This window comes from Rana temporaria, chromosome 9 (genome assembly GCF_905171775.1).
Source record: "Rana temporaria chromosome 9, aRanTem1.1, whole genome shotgun sequence".
Classification (NCBI taxonomy): Eukaryota; Metazoa; Chordata; class Amphibia; order Anura; family Ranidae; genus Rana; species Rana temporaria.
This window is the reverse complement of record NC_053497.1, coordinates 178,674,899-178,691,258: the sequence shown is the minus strand read 5'-3', so window position 1 is coordinate 178,691,258 and position 16,360 is coordinate 178,674,899. Positions and strand designations below refer to the sequence as shown.

Here is a 16,360-nt window from a genome sequence, read left to right as displayed (position 1 = left end):
GAGGAGGCGGCTGGCGCGGAATAACCCGGCGTCTGTTATTTCCAAGCGATGGATGAGGTGGTGGGGGGGGGGGGGGGGGTGAGAGGCAGCCGGGGAGCGACTCACCTTCAAATCAACAGATAAGGTACCATTGAGTGCAGTGGGTGAGGATTCAGGACAGGGGGCGCCAGATTGTTCAGTAGGAGGGACAGCCTGTATATGTTACCAATATCCACAGGATAAAAAATCCCCCCCTTTACATGAGAGTTACCATCAGTCTCCACATTCATGTAAGTGGGGGGGGGGGGTCCCCCAACTGACATGACGGACCCCATTCATTCCCCCTTACATGATGGTCCCCCGTCCACAACGACGGACCCCATCCTTCCCCCCCTTACACGACAGACCCCATCTCCGTCCCCCTCACACGACGGACCCATCTCCGTCCCCCCCTTACACGACAGACCCAATCCGTCCCCTCAACTTACATGACGGACCTCCCTCTTTACATTAGAATCCCCATCAGAGTCCTCCCCCCTTAAATGAGAGTTTACATGATTCTGACGGACCCCATTCGTTCCCCCTTACATGGCGGACCCAGTTCAATCCTCCTTACATGATGGACCCCATCCGCCCCCCAACTTACACAACGGACCCCATCCGCCCCCCAACTTACATTACTGACCTCCCTTTTTACATTAGAATCACCATCAGAGTCCTCCCCCCTTAAATGAGAGTTTAAATGATTATGACGGACCCCATTCGTTCCCCCTTACATGGCGGACCTCGTCCGTTCCTCCTTACATGACAGACCCCATCCACGACAGACCCCACCCTTCCCCCCCTTACAGGATGGACCCCATCCTTCCCCCCCCCCCAACCTACACGAGGGACCCCATCCGCCCCCCCCAAACTTACACGAGGGACCTCCCTCTTTACATTAGACTCCCCATCAGAGTCCCCCCCCCCCCTTAAATGAGAGTTTACATGATTCTGACGGACCCCATTCGTTCCCCCTTACATGGCGGACCCAGTTCAATCCTCCTTACATGATGGACCCCATCCGCCCCCCAACTTACACAACGGACCCCATCCGCCCCCCAACTTACATTACTGACCTCCCTTTTTACATTAGAATCACCATCAGAGTCCTCCCCCCTTAAATGAGAGTTTAAATGATTATGACGGACCCCATTCGTTCCCCCTTACATGGCGGACCTCGTCCGTTCCTCCTTACATGACAGACCCCATCCACGACAGACCCCACCCTTCCCCCCCTTACAGGATGGACCCCATCCCCCCCCCCCCCCCCAACCTACACGAGGGACCCCATCCGCCCCCCCCAAACTTACACGAGGGACCTCCCTCTTTACATTAGACTCCCCATCAGAGTCCCCCCCCCCCTTAAATGAGAGTTTACATGATTCTGACGGACCCCATCTGCCCCCCAACTTACACAACGGACCCCATCCGTTCCTCCTTACATAATGGACCCCATCCGTTCCCCCTTACATGGCAGACCCCATTTGTTCCCCCTTACGCGGCGGGCCCCATCCGGCTCATTGATGGAGGTGGGGATGGCAGGTTCATTGATGAAGGTCATTCATTCATGGGAGGTGGGGGCTCATTGATGGAGGTGGGGAGGGAAGGCTCATTCATTGGAGGTGGTGGGAGCGCTCATTAATGGGAGGGGGAAGGCTCATTGATATAGTGGTGGGGGGGGGGGCTCATTAATGGGAGGGGGAAGGCTGCCCTGTGTCAGAAGAGCTGTTGGACCTCACATTAGCGGAAAAGATAATGCTGGTTCTGATAGAAAGGTGTCAGAACACACAGAACAGCAGTTTGCAGTGTACTGGGCGGGGTAGCTGCAGACTGGTCAGGGTGCCCATGCTGACCCGTATCCACAGTCAAAAGCCTCTACAATGGGCATGTGAGCATCAGAACGGGACCACCGAGCAATAAGAGAAGGTGGTCTGGTCTGATGAATTGAAGAATGGTTTGAGAAACACAACAGTGAGTTTCAGGTGTTGACTTGGCCTCCAAATCCTCCAGATCTCAATGCAATCGAGCATCTGTGGGATGTGCTGGAAAAACAAGTCCGATCCATGGAGGCCTTGCCCACCTTCCAACCTAAAGGACCTGCTACTGACGGCTTGGTGGGCAGATACCACCGCATACCTACAGAGGTCTAGAGGAGTCCATGTCTCAATTGGTCAGGGTTGTTTTGATAGCAAAAGGGGGACCTACTCAATGTTGGATGGGTGGTCATAATGTTATGGCTGATCTGTGTTTTCAGATATAAGCAGTGGCGTCACTAGGGTTGGTGTCAACCGATGCGGTAAAACATGGTGTTACCCCCCCCTCTGTCTAGGCTGCCCAGCACCAAGCAGGCAGCGCACGGGGCGCACCCCAAACCAGCCCCTGTAAATGATAGTATAGGGCAGTATAGTGGCAGGTTAGGGTAGTATAGAGTGGTATAGTGGCAGGTTGGTGTAGTGGGGTGGTATAGGACAGGTTAAGGTGGTATAGGGCATGTTGGGGTAATATAGGGTGGTATAGGGCAAGTTAGGGTTGCATAGGGCAAGTTGGGATGGCATGGGAAAGGTTGGGGTGGTACAGGGCAAGTTAGGGTGGCATAGGGCAGATTGGGGTGGTACAGGGCAATATAGTGTGGCACGGGCAAGTTGGGGTGGCATGGGAAAGTTTGGGGTGGTACAGGGCAGGCTGTGGTGGTACAGGGCAGGCACCCCCCTAGCAACGCCTCTGGATATAAGGAACATGTAAGTTCCCCACCAGCAGGCAGCCAAAGCCTGAGATACAAACACGCTAACAATGCCGACTAAACATAATGCATGACAACAGGCCGGAGTGCAAAGACAGGAATTTAATGCCATTGCGGAGCGGAGTGGCAGAGGGTGCTCAATAATTCACCAGGCCGGCTGTCTCCGAGATGCTGACTGGCAAAACAGGCTCTTTAAAGCTTACAAGTCTCGGGAGCGGTGTACGGCTAAACCTACAAGCGAATCCATTATGTGAAGGAGATGTAAATGCCGCTTTAAACATGTTCTAAAGCACTAACTCAATCAAAGCCGGGAGATGGGGTGTCATCACAAGACGAGAACTTTAATCTACTTATCTCCGCATCAGCATTCCGCCTTCCACAAGAAAGCCAGCGACAGCTGCATGGCGGGATGGAGAGTCGCCAGACCCAGAACCCTACAGGTAGGTATATATGACAATTACCGTATATACTCGAGTATAAGCCCAGTTTTTCAGCACATTTTTTTTGTGCTGAAATTGCCCCCCCTAGGCTTATACTGGAGTCACTTTTTTGCGCCTGATCTCCCGTAATTTGAGGAACCGGTACTGCCCGTCCGTAGTCCTCCCGGACCCCAAACTTGGCACACATGTAGCCCCACTCTTCCTCTATAAGTGAGCAAAGTTTGTTGTCCAGGGGTCCCTATGACCGGGGAGCACCGATTTTTTCAAACCCAGGCACCCCTTCCATAGACTCCAATGTTAAACAGTCATTTCTCAGGTGACTTTGGAGACCTGGTACCGACCGGCCTTAGGTCCCCTAGACCCGAATCTTGGCACACATGTAGCCCCACTCTTCCTCTACAAGTGTGCAAAGTGTGTTGTCTGGGGGACCTACGGCCAGGGAGCGACGATTTTTCAAAGCCGGGCACCCCTTCCATAGACTCCCATGTTAAACGTCAGTCTAGTCATGGGCACAGTGAGGCATGCAGATGGACACCCTATAATGCAATGGAAGGGCTCTCGCGCTATCGATATTCTAAACCTAGGGGGCACTGCTGCAGTTACCTGAAATTGGTCACAGCCAAAAATGAAAACAAATGAAATGAGTGATAATAACTGCGCTGTGTGGGTATGGAGGGATAGGGCAACAACCAAAAAACAATAAAAAAAAAATAAACAGTGATCAAATAAGTCCCACCAAATGGGCGGGGTGAACTCTACAAGCAGTGTGGAATCTGAACTGTGAAGGTGGGTGATCTGGAAAAGGTTAACACTGTGCAGCAAAATCATTATAAGGAAATGAAATAAACATGGAAGTACAGTTATCAAAATAAATGTCCAAGATTGGTACTAAAGACCAAAGGTAAGTGATCCCAACACATAATAAAGGGTAAAAATCCAGTGAAATCAAGTGCAAAAACAAATCTCGCATCCAAGAAGCATATATTTAAAGGTGCAGTCCTTGATAGCTGTGAGTAATAAGTGATGAGAAACCAGGAAATCCAATATTTCAGAGAAGCGCAAGCTTTGGTGCGCACACCTCTAGTGGTATGGAATGCTCACCTCAAGGCCATAGCACGGATAGCCTGGATACCACTCAGGGTGTACTCAAAGATCCAGCAGGATGAGGGCTGCCGCCACTGGTGCTTGCTATTTTTACTGTATAGGAGTTACACTTTTTAAATTGAATTACTGAAATAAATGAACTTTTTGATTGATATTGACATTATTTGAGATGCACCTGTAGTTCCATGGAAATGCCTGGTACACCTATACACATAGGTCTATGCGCACGGCTTTAAAAAAAATCGATGCTCCCCAGCCGTAGGTCCCCCGGACAACAAACTTTGCACATTTGTAGAGGAGAAATGGCGCTACATGTGTGCCAAGATTCCGGGTCCAGAGGACCTACGACCGGCCGGTACCGGGTCCCCAAAATCACTGGAGAAATTACCGTTTAACATGGGAGTCTATAGGAGGGGTGCCCGGCTTTGAAAAATCGATGCTCCCCATCCGTAGGTCCCCCAGACAACACACTTTGCACACTTATAGAGGAAGAGTGGGGCTACATGTGTGCCAAGTTCCGGTACCGGTTCCCCAAAATCCGGGAGATCAGGCGCAAAAAGGTGACTCGAGTATAAGCCGAGGGGGGCATTTTCAGCACAAAAAAAAATGTGCTGAAAAACTCGGCTTATACTCGAGTATATACGGTATTTAGGAACATTTTTTTACCTTTACAACCCCTTTAATCCCACTTTAACCCTTTGCTGCATACTAGTACATTACAACATCAAGTTCCCGGGGGCCATTTAAAAAAATTAAATAATTCAGACCGGATTTAATCCCACTTTAACCCTTTAATCTAATTTTGATGGCCTCCATGCCGTTTCGCCGTAACCCTTCCGGGACGTCGATCCCTCCTAACGTCTCCAAGCGGCGCACCTTGTGAAGGGCGCCGTTTTATGCAAAAACAACCTCCCGCCATCACATCACACACACACCCCGAAAAAACATAACTAAGGTATAAACATGCAGAGGAAGAGACGGAGGTGGGGGGGGGGGTCTCGCCGCGATCGTAAAACGCTGTTATCTTTCTGTTCAGCAGTTCGCGTTACCGCTGTTCTGACTAATTAATTAAAGGAGCTGTTTCCGTAATGTGCAAACAGGGACTCGGCGAAAACTGGAAAAAGGCTTTTAGATCTCCGGGAGACGCGGAGTCAATCCGGGGCGCCGGCAATCAAATGTAATGAAATCGCGTGTCAGTGCTAAGCTTGCAAAAACGGTGAAGTTTGACTAGGGAGTAAAAGGATTATAATTAGATTTTCAATAGGATAATAACTGAATGGCAGAGAGCAGTAAAGAGAAAATATTATGTTGTTGGCTAATGGCTGCTGCCGATCGCCTTCGTTTAGAGGTTTTTTTTTTTTTTTTTCGTTCTCTTGTAAGCCGTGCTAATTTAATTTGCTTTTACCATCGAAAAAAGAAAAAAAAAATAGTATCAGCGCTCCTTCAATCGCACTTGAATGTCATTTGCAAAAATCATTGATTCCAAGGTGCTCCAATGTTTATTTTATGCAAAACGGACGACGATTGGGGTGTCCAACAACTGGCGGATCGGAGGGGGAGAGGTGGTGGTGGGGGGGGATTCTTATCCTTTGGGGGGCCCCATTGGCACTTGTAATGTGTGAACGCGCGATACGCGTGGGTTGATGTGCACTGCGTTAAGGCAACTTATTCATTATGAATGGGCTGCCAATGCACCTCGATGGATGAAAAGAGACATGCATGGTCACAATGCACGGCTCATGCGTTTTGGTGAGCTGCGTCGTGCATTCGCGCCCCCCCCCCCCCCCTGTAAAATAGATAGCGGTGCCATTTACAATGAATGCTGCTGACAATTCTGGAGTCTGGCCTCATATTTGGTGCTGAGAGGTATATGAGCAATGGCAGAGGCGGTGAGCACACAGCTGTCAACACGGTCACCAACCAGAGGAGCTTACACTCTAATGTTCCCCCTAAGTCACAAACTTATTGTTATACATTTATACAGGGCTTTTTTTTCTCAGAGAATAGGTGCAGGAAATCCCTACTTCTGAGTCACCTGTTGTGTCCACCACCTCTGAGCACCATTCGTTGGTTCCACACCCTACCCACCTCCGAGCACTATCGTTTGGTTCTACCCCCTACCCACCTCTGAGCACCATTTGTTGGTTCCACCCTTACCTACCTCTGAGCACCGTTCCTTGGTTCCACTCCCCACCCACCTCTGAGCACCATTCGTTGGGTCCACCCCTACCTACCTCCAAGCGCCATAATTTGGTTCCACACCCTACCCACATCTGAGCACCATTGTTTGGTTCCACTCCCTACCCACCTCTGAGCACCATCATTTGGTTCCACACCCTACACACCTACGAGCACCATTACTTGGTTTCACTCCATACCCACCTCTGAGCGCCATTCGTTGGTTCCACTCCCTACCTACCACTGAGCACCATTCCTTGCTTCCACTCCCTACCCACCTCTCAGTAATGGATACAGAATCAAGTATCAATTTGTGCTGCTAAGTAATTTGTATATGATAGGAAGTAAAACAAATCTCCTGTAGCCAGCAACAATGGAGCTCCCCCAGCAACAATAGACTCTGAACAGCTAGCAACAAAAAGACCCCTCCGTCAACAGTTGATGTCTCCCAGTAGCATAAGAGCCCCCCCAGCAACAATAGATCCCCTACCAGAGAAAATTGACCTCCCCAGCAACAATAGACCCCCCTTGTAAAAATAGATCCCCTCCAGCAACAATAGATCCCCCAGCAGCCAGCATTATTAGACCCCCACAGTACACCCCAGCAACATACATTCAGAGCTGGAGGTGCCGAAACTGCGTTCCCCCGTGTTCCTGCTGAAAAATAGCCCTGCATTTATATAGCTCTGATATATACCGCAGTGCTGTACAGAGATCACTGGGCCAATCAAGTCAGTCTCTGCACCAGAGGAGCTTACACTCTAACCCCCTCCCCCTTTCAAGGCATACACTATTACACATTAATATAGCTCTGACATATACCGCAGTGCTGTACAGAGAACACTGAGCCAGTAACATCAGTCTATGTACCAGAGGAGCTTACACTAGTGTGACCAGACATCCCTGGTTGCCGGGGACAATCTATTGAGAACACTGTCCCCGGAGCCAGTCTATCCCCGGATGTGTCCCTGAATTGCAGTGGCATGCATGGGGGAGGGGGGGCATTTGGCACTCTCGCCCAGGGTGCAACATTTGGGGGGAGCGCAATATCATTACTGTGCCCCCCCCCCCCCCAAGTGTGCTGTGTTGCTCCCACCTGCCCAGGGACTCCTGTAGTCCAGCCTATCCCCCATGATCCCTCTGGTGCAGGGGGCCCGTGTGTGTGTAAGAACAGTGGAGGGGAGGGGCGGTGGCGGCTATTGGAGAAGCTCTCGGCAGGAGATACTGAGGAGCGTCTGGGTGTCCGGAACAGTACCTGGTGCTGGGGAGAGCCCCGCTCTGATAGATTATCATGGAGGCCATGGAAAGGTGAGCAAAATCAACCAATCTACACTGTTCATGTGGGGTGTGTGTGTGGGGGGGGGGGTGTGAGTAGTGCAGGAATCAGGTAGGTTAGTGTAGTGGTCAGTGTAGGAATCAGGTAGGTTAGTGTAGGAATCAGGTAGATTAGTGTAGGGATCGGGTAGATCAGTGTAGGAATCAGGTAGGTCAGTATAGTGGTCAGTGTAGGAATCGGGTGGATAAGTGTAGGAATTGGGTGGATCAGTGAAGGAATCAGGTAGGTTAGTGTGGTGATCAGGTAGGTGAGTATAAAAATCAGGTAGGACAGTGTAGGAGTCGGGTAGGTTAGTGTAGTGGCCAGTAGGAATCAGGTAGGTTAGTGTAGTGGTCAGTGTAGGAATTGGGTGGATCAGTGTAGGAATCAGGTAGGTTAGTGTAGTGGACAGTGTAGGAATCAGGTAGGTTAGTGTAGTGGACAGTGTAGGAATCAGGTAGGTTAGTGTAGGAATCAGGTAGGTTAGTGTAGTGGTCAGTATAGGAATCGGGTAGGACAGTGTAGGAATCAGGTAGGTAAGTGTAGTGGTCAGGAAGGTCAGTGTAGGAATCAGGTAGGTTAGTGTAGTGGTCAGGAGGGAGATCAGTAGGAATCATGTTGGTCAGTACTAGTGGAAGGGACTCAGGAAGTGCTAAAAGTCTGGCGGGGGGTGCAAATTTCTTGCCATATCCCCGGGCGCCCCCTACACTACACCACTGACTGCAGATATCATTTGAGGAAAATATGCATGCAAATACTACAGTCTAGTTTAATAGAAGTCCGTTAGCTTTACATTATCCTTGTTAGGATAGTTGGAGGATTTATGGGTGCCCAGAGGAACCCCAATAGTACTCATGTATTTGGAGTCCTCAGATGGATCAAGCACTAAGAGCGCCCATCGCTCATCCAGCATGCCGGCCATGTGCTTTTATCGATGATCTGTGAGGACTCAAGCAAAAGGATACTTCAATGAGTCTGTAATGGGCCGCAATGTATGAAAAGGAAGAGACACACATTTAATTACAGAAGTGGGAATCGTCTTTGGAATAGTCGCCGTAATGTCCTGCTGTAAAGTTTTACTGATTAATAAACCAGAGAGAGATATAAAAATCTATCGGAATTACGGCTCGCCAGTGTTGACGCTCTGGGTTATAATTAAGTCGACTTTCTCTCCCACGTTCTCACATTGGACTTGTGAAGGGATCTGCGTCCTCTCGAGCCACAGACAGCGATGAATGGGAAAGGTCAGGAGGAAGACACGACCGGGGAATGGCCATACTTGTAAGGGACATACCGTATATACACTCGAGTATAAGCCAACCCGAGTATAAGCGGAGGCACCTAATTTTACCACAAAAAAATGGGAAAACTTATTGATTTGAGTATAAGCCTAGGGTGAGAATGCAGCAGCTACTGTAAGTGGAAAAGAGGGTCAACAATGCCCATTTGCCCCCACACTGTGCCCATTTTCAGCCTCACTGTGCCCTTATGCAGCTTCACTGTCCCCATGGTACCTTATCCACCGTGTCAGTATTGATGAGGAGGGAAGAAAAGCCATATTACGCTGTACGTTGTCCCTTCTGATTCAATAGGGGGATGTGGGGTGTATAGGGGGTAGCACTGCTTGGGGTAGCTTGAGTGGCTATAGTGCTAGAGGTATCAGGGATTTATAGAGGCCACAGTGTAAGGGGTATCAGGGATGTAGTGGGGTCACAATACAAGGGGTATCTTATAGTATATAGTTACAGTGCTGGGGGAATATCTAGGGGTGTAAAGGGGTCAGAGTGCTGGGCATACAGGGGCCATACTGCTGGGGGGATATCTGGGATGTAAAGGAGGTCAGAGTGCTGGGGGGGTATCTGGGATGTAGAGGGGTCAGAGTGCTGGGGGGATATCTTGGGTGTAGGGGGATATCTGGGGTGTAGAGGGGCCAGAGTGCTGGGGGGATATCTGGGGTGTAGAGGGGTCAGAGTTTGGGGGATATCTGGGGTGTAGAGGAGTCAGAGTGCTGGGGGGATATCTGGGGTGTAGAGGGGTCAGAGTGCTGGGGGGATATCTGGGATGTAGAGGGATCAGAGTGCTGGGGGGATATTTGGGGTGTAGAGGGGTCGCAGTGCTGGGGGGATATCTGGGGTGTAAAGGGGTCGCAGTGCTGGGGGATATCTGGGGTGTAGAGGGGTCAGAGTGCTGGGGGATATCTAGGGCATACAGGGACCATACTGCTAGGGGGATATCTGGGGTGTAGAGGGGCCACCAGTAGGAAGTCGGAGGTCTTAATTCCTCTATATAGATCTGTAGTTGGAAGCCTTTTAGATAACTGTGTTCTGGAGACCTCACTTACAAAATGATATTGATAAGATAGAAATGAGTCCAGAGATGAGTAACTAAACTGAAGAAAGGTCTTATGGGTAAAACGCAAAAACAACAAAAAAAGATGGGGGGTGCGCAGACTTGATGGACCACTTGTTCTTTTTCTGCCATCATTCTTTTTATCTATCTCGCTTCTATGTTTTAGAGCTCAGACATCTGCTGCACAGCCTTTCCACCACTATAAATCAGTATATATTGTGTTTTATGTCCACATGTAGAAGAGCCCAGGCAATAAAAGACAATATGACAAGTTCAATTCCAGGAGGCTTTATGGTAAGAGAGCATAATCCCAGGCCGCCATGAACAGCAATGCGGCACACGTTCGCATCTGATCAGAATCACCGAGCGTTCTTACCTTGCATGGGAGGGCTGTCGTGCTGAGACCCGTTGTGTTCTGGTTCCATCTCTGGAATGCAGGCGTCTGAAAGACACAAAACCAAATATTAAGACCAAATTATCTTCAGTCTGGTGGGTTGATCACCTGCGGGCTTTCTTTTTTTTTAATCGAATGCCCAGTACACACGACTCGAATGTCGGAAGACATCGGTCTGTAAAATAAAAACTGCCCGACGTTCGACTGGTGCGCATGTCAACCAGTCTATCAGAAGCATTTGGACGGCTTCTGTCGGCCGTGCACGCTGGAAAACTATCAGCCGACCGGCTCCCGATCAGAGTGTTCTGGTGGGTGGGGGCACCCCCGTCAAGAACGCAACAGCTCAGCGTGGGAGAATTGCTGTACTAAGTTGAATGATTAGTACAGCGGTTTGGACCAGGGTGGTCAGGTTTTTGGTGGAACCTTGGATTAGCATAATCCGTTCCAGGAGAAACTCACTTTACGTACACTCGCGAATACGGACACTCTGGTGTCTATGTAAAATCTTGATCAGCTTGACATGGCACTGCTCCCGGTTTTTAACATTGGCGTCAATGGGAAAACCTTGGTCAGCTTGACATGGCACTGCCATGCCACATATCCGATTTTGGGGTTGGCCACCTTGCCTAGGCAATCAGTTATGCCTGTAAATGTACTGTTGCAAAGCAGTACATGCATTGAGAAGTAAAAAAAGTTATTGCTTCACTTTAAGTACATTTTCATTTTACATACATGCTCTGGTCCCATCGTGTACCTAAAAGTGGGGTATGCCTGTAACGTGAAATATAAAAAGGAATTCATCTACTGAATATGATCATTAAAGGATTTAACCCCCAAAAATGTATCAGAAAATTATATTTCCCCCATAGCAGTCCTTTAAATGTTTCCAATCTGTGATATGCTCCTTGCTCTCGCCTCCGCTGGTTTTGTCCTCGGAGACCCCCCCCACTTGTCACATTTGATGTCTCCCAATACAGCTGATTTCCATACAGACGGGACCTCGTGTGAGCCTCGCAGCGAGCCGATTACGGCTGTGATATTGTGTGTAGCGGGCTCTCCTCCTGTAATCTCAACCCAAACGGAGAGCGAGAGAGGCGGCTTACCGTTTAACATCCGGAGACCCTCTCCCGACGTGGCTTGCTTAAGTGCCTGCTCCACTTGTTCCCGCCGCTTCGACTCGAACTCCAGCGCCTCCTGTAATTTTCTTTTGGCTTTCTTCTCTTTCTTCAAGCGCTTCTGAATTGTAGCTGAAAGACACAAAAATTACCGGTGTTACGGTCATCGGCGCTCTCCGGGGAATATCTTCCCACAAAGGGCTTTATTGCTTCTCCTGCTCTGAGTCACGCATCTCCGCTGGAGAGACCTGCGTCTCATTTCACTCCAAGCGGTTCCTCTAATCTTCCCCGGCTAATAGCTCCATGGCAGACAGAATTGACTCTAATCCTTCTCAAAATTTACTAGGGTTGAGTGTAACAGGTGGGAACCAACTGAGCAAAATACATTTTATTTCCAACAACCTGGCGCTCCCATAGCGGTGGATATGCTGAAGTTTCCACCGTATGAAAAGGAGCAGATAACGAGGACTTATTAGGTTCAGTTCACAGAGTATATCTAAAGCCAAACCTGTTCCTTCGTTGTGGAACCCTTGTTGGGTTTGGTTTTTGTTTCCGCAACGTATCCCACTGGGGAGATTTCCCTTTACTCCCCGCTTTGTAAACACAACAGGAAGGGGAGATTGCCCCAAAGTGATTGTAAATATCCTCTTAGACCAGTGTTTCTCAATTCCAGTCCTCAAGGCGCACCAGCAGGTCACGTTTTCAGGATTTCCCTCAGATAAAAATTGCCTGAAAACATGACTTGTGCCTTGAGGACTGGAATTGAGAAACACTAAGACAACTGCCATTGGAACTGGTGTCCCCATTGGAAGACCTCCCCTCTATTCTGGTGACCGGTGCAACATTTTGGATTTTCCCATCACTTTGGATGACAGTGGTCACCAGGACAAATAATGAGGGTAAATCTCACCGACGGGGACACGAATTGCAAAAAATAAATAAAAAATTACTGAAACTTTTGACTTTAGATATACTTTAATGATCTCTATTTTAGCCATGTAAAAAATGGTTGTAAAACAGGAGGTCCCCAAACTCGGGCCCATGAATGACATCCGGCCTACTACATGATTTTCTAAGTCCCACAGCTAGGCTGTGCACTGATTGAGGGTTCAGATAAGTAGCAGCTGACCATGACCTCCACTTTGACCTGATGCAAGGGCAAACCGTTATGGGGAGACCGATGCAAGGGCAGACTCTTATAGGGAGCCTGACGCAAGGAAGTGAATCTTAAGAGGAGCCGGCCCAGTGTAAGTGGGGGACACTGATGTAAGTAGGGGGACTCTAATTGAGTGGTGCACTTATGGGGAGCCTGGGAGGGGCTCCTATGGGGAGCCCGTCGCCTGGGGGGGGTCTTATAGGGAGCCCGACTCCAGGGGGGGGCACTCTTATGGGGAGCCCGACGTAAGGGAGTGACTCTTAACAGGAACCCGATGTAAGTGGGGGACACTTACAGGGAACACTGACGTAAGTAGGGGGACTCTGATGTAAAGAGGGACTCTGAGTGATACTCTTATGGGATAAAATAAAAGGAACCTGATAGTTAAATGATCTGCATCACCAACTAATCGAATCCCCCTAAATATGTGAACCTGTGAGGTAAAACACAAATGCAGAGACCAAAAAATAATCAAATAAAGGTCTATATGATAATGCCAAGAAAATTATGTCACTATTTACAGTGCTAGGACCAAAAAATTAAAATAATATCTGTAAGAATTCAACGTGGTCCCTGAGAACCTTACCGCTAGTACTGTCCCTAACGGGCGAGGTTCCTGTCCCTGATCTACTAACTCGCAAGAAGTGGGATCCAGGGGCTTAAATAGCTTCTGCGTGACCCAAAATGGCTGCTAGAGTCACACTGGGCAGAAGCGTCCAATAGGACAGCTCCCCCAAGTGACCCAGGAAACCATAGAGGAGAAGACGACTTCCTCTCTATCCCCCCAACACTCTGACCCCTCTACACCCCAGATATCCCCCCAGCACTCTGACCCCTCTACACCCCAGATACCCCCCCAGCACTCTGACCCCTCTACACCCCAGATATCCCCCCAGCACTCTGACCACTCTTTACCCCAGATATCCCCCAGCACTCTGACCCCTCTACACCCCAGATATCCCCTCAGCATTCTGACCCCTCTATGCCCCAGATATCCCCCCAGCACTGTGACCCCTCTACGCCCCAGATATCCCCCCAGCACTGTTACCCCTCTACGCCCCAGATATCCCCCCAGAACTCTGATCCCTCTACACCCCAGATATATCCCCAGCACTCTGACCCCTCTACACCCCAGATATCCCCCCAGCACTCTGACCCCTCTACACCCTAGATATCCCCCCCAGCACTCTGACCCCTCTACATCCCAGATATCCCCCCAGCACTCTGACCCCCCTACACCCCAGATATCCCCCCAGCCCTCTGACCCCTCTACACCCCAGATATATCCCCAGCATCTTACCCCTCTACATCCCAGATATCCCCCCAGCACTCTCACCCCTCTACACCCCAGATATCCCCCCAGACCTCTGACCCCTCTACACCCCAGATATATCCCCAGTGTCTTACCCCTCTACATCCCAGATATCCCCCCAGCACTCTGACCCCTCTACACCCCAGATATCCCCTCAGCACTCTGACCCCTCTACACCCTAGATATCCCCCCAGCACTCTGACCCCTCTACACTCCAGATATTCCCCCAGCACTCTGACCCCTCTACACCCCAGATATCCCCCCAGCACTCTGACCCCTCTACACCCCAGATATCCCCCCAGCACTCCCCCCAAGTCCTTAACAAAAAGCAAACATAATAATGAATTGCGACAAAAAAGGGGTAAAAACCCCTTGAGTGATTCAGTGACTGATTAAGTCAGTGAGCGTGACACCATAACAGTGTTTAAGGAAACCAAAGTCTTTTAAAATTGCACATAAGATCTTCAATTGTTGGAATGGGGCCACAATCTTCAAGACATATAACAATCTTCACATCTGGGCATTGATAAAAGGGTGGGTACTCTTACCAGAAAAGATGGACCCTCAGACTACACCGTACGGTGGGAGGGTCATTAGAGCTTGTACAGACTCGCGTCTGGATCTGGGAGTCTCTCCTTCAGATGGTCAGAACCAAAGATAGCCTCAGATGTACTCGATTGCCCAGGACAGAGTAGCTGAAATCAACTCATCAAAATTGCTCCAGACATCCCAATAGTTATGCAAAGAAAAAACATATAGAGGTGCTCCTCATAGTGTAAAAAAGTTTTTTATTTGCACTCATATGGCAAATTTTAAAATTAAAATCAAAATAATGAAGAAAGGCTTACAAAGCCACACTGCAGGTAAAAAACAAACAGCAAACTGAAAAATCCAGAGTAAAAAACCACAGCAAACTCGTGTAATAGCAGCAGATACCCTCACTTCAGATGGATATGAGAGAATTTCCAAAAAAGTCAGCAATGGAGTTAAAATAGAACTATCACCCGACCGGTTTCGTCTCGATAGGACTTCAACTGGGGTACTGACAGTCTACCAACTTTTTTGGAATAGATGTCTTTCGTTAGCACACAAATGATTCATTACATTCTCTGCAGATTACACTGTTTGAAGAATGACTCCCTGGAACGCATGTTGAAGCGCAGCGCTGACGTGTCTGGCGCTTTTTAAGACATGGGAGGGAGGATGAGTGTGACTGATGGTCTGACACACCTCCATTCTCTTGCCATTTATACTGGTGGAGAGGGGTGAGACCTGGTTAACCACATAGCCTGTGAATGATCCTGGAACGCAGCGCTGACGTCTTGACGTCATCGCGTTTTTTTGCTTATACCGACGCCCATTGGCTGGCTCAGATAGATGCGTTTCCCTATCCTTTGCCAGCATAATGATGGACAGTTTCTTAGCTCTATCAGCGTTTGCCTATGACCACTTCCGGTCTCTGCAACGCACAATGGGATTTCGTTATTGCATATGGAACGCACGCCAGTGTAGCGAGGGGGACCAGGTGTTGGCGTTAACGGATCTGGATTAACAGGTATTTATTGCAATGGAGTTGGTAGACTGTCAGTACCCCAGTTGAAGTCCTATCGAGACGAAACCGGTCGGGTGATAGTTCTATTTTAACTCCATTGCTGACTTTTTTGGAAATTCTCTCATATCCATCTGAAGTGAGAGTATCTGCTGCTATTACACGAGTTTGCTGTGGTTTTTTACTCTGGATTTTTCAGTTTGCTGTTTGTTTTTTACCTGCAGTGTGGCTTTGTAAGCCTTTCTTCATTATTTTGATTTTAATTTTGAAATTTGCCATATGAGTGCAAATAAAAAACTTTTTTACACTATGAGGAGCACCTCTATATGTTTTTTCTTTGCATAACTATTGGGATGTCTGGAGCAATTTTGATGAGTTGATTTCAGCTACTCTGTCCTGGGCAATCGAGTACATCTGAGGCTATCTTTGGTTCTGACCATCTGAAGGAGAGACTCCCAGATCCAGACGCGAGTCTGTACAAGCTCTAATGACCCTCCCACCGTACGGTGTAGTCTGAGGGTCCATCTTTTCTGGTAAGAGTACCCACCCTTTTATCAATGCCCAGATGTGAAGATTGTTATATGTCTTGAAGATTGTGGCCCCATTCCAACAATTGAAGATCTTATGTGCAATTTTAAAAGACTTTGGTTTCCTTAAACACTGTTATGGTGTCACGCTCACTGACTT

At 48.8% G+C, this 16,360-nt stretch overlaps 1 protein-coding gene across 1 annotated transcript in view; it reads right to left on the bottom strand.

The window, feature by feature from the left end:
• Window positions 1–16,360, bottom strand: part of DACH2 (dachshund family transcription factor 2) — a 289,898-nt gene that overhangs the window by 40,399 nt on the left and 233,139 nt on the right. The window contains exons 9-10 of the mRNA XM_040325046.1: window positions 11,645–11,788; window positions 10,524–10,589 (exon numbers count right to left, since the gene is read on the bottom strand). Of these exons, the coding sequence (XP_040180980.1) occupies window positions 10,524–10,589; window positions 11,645–11,788 (210 nt within the window). The remainder of the gene's footprint in view (window positions 1–10,523; window positions 10,590–11,644; window positions 11,789–16,360) is intronic.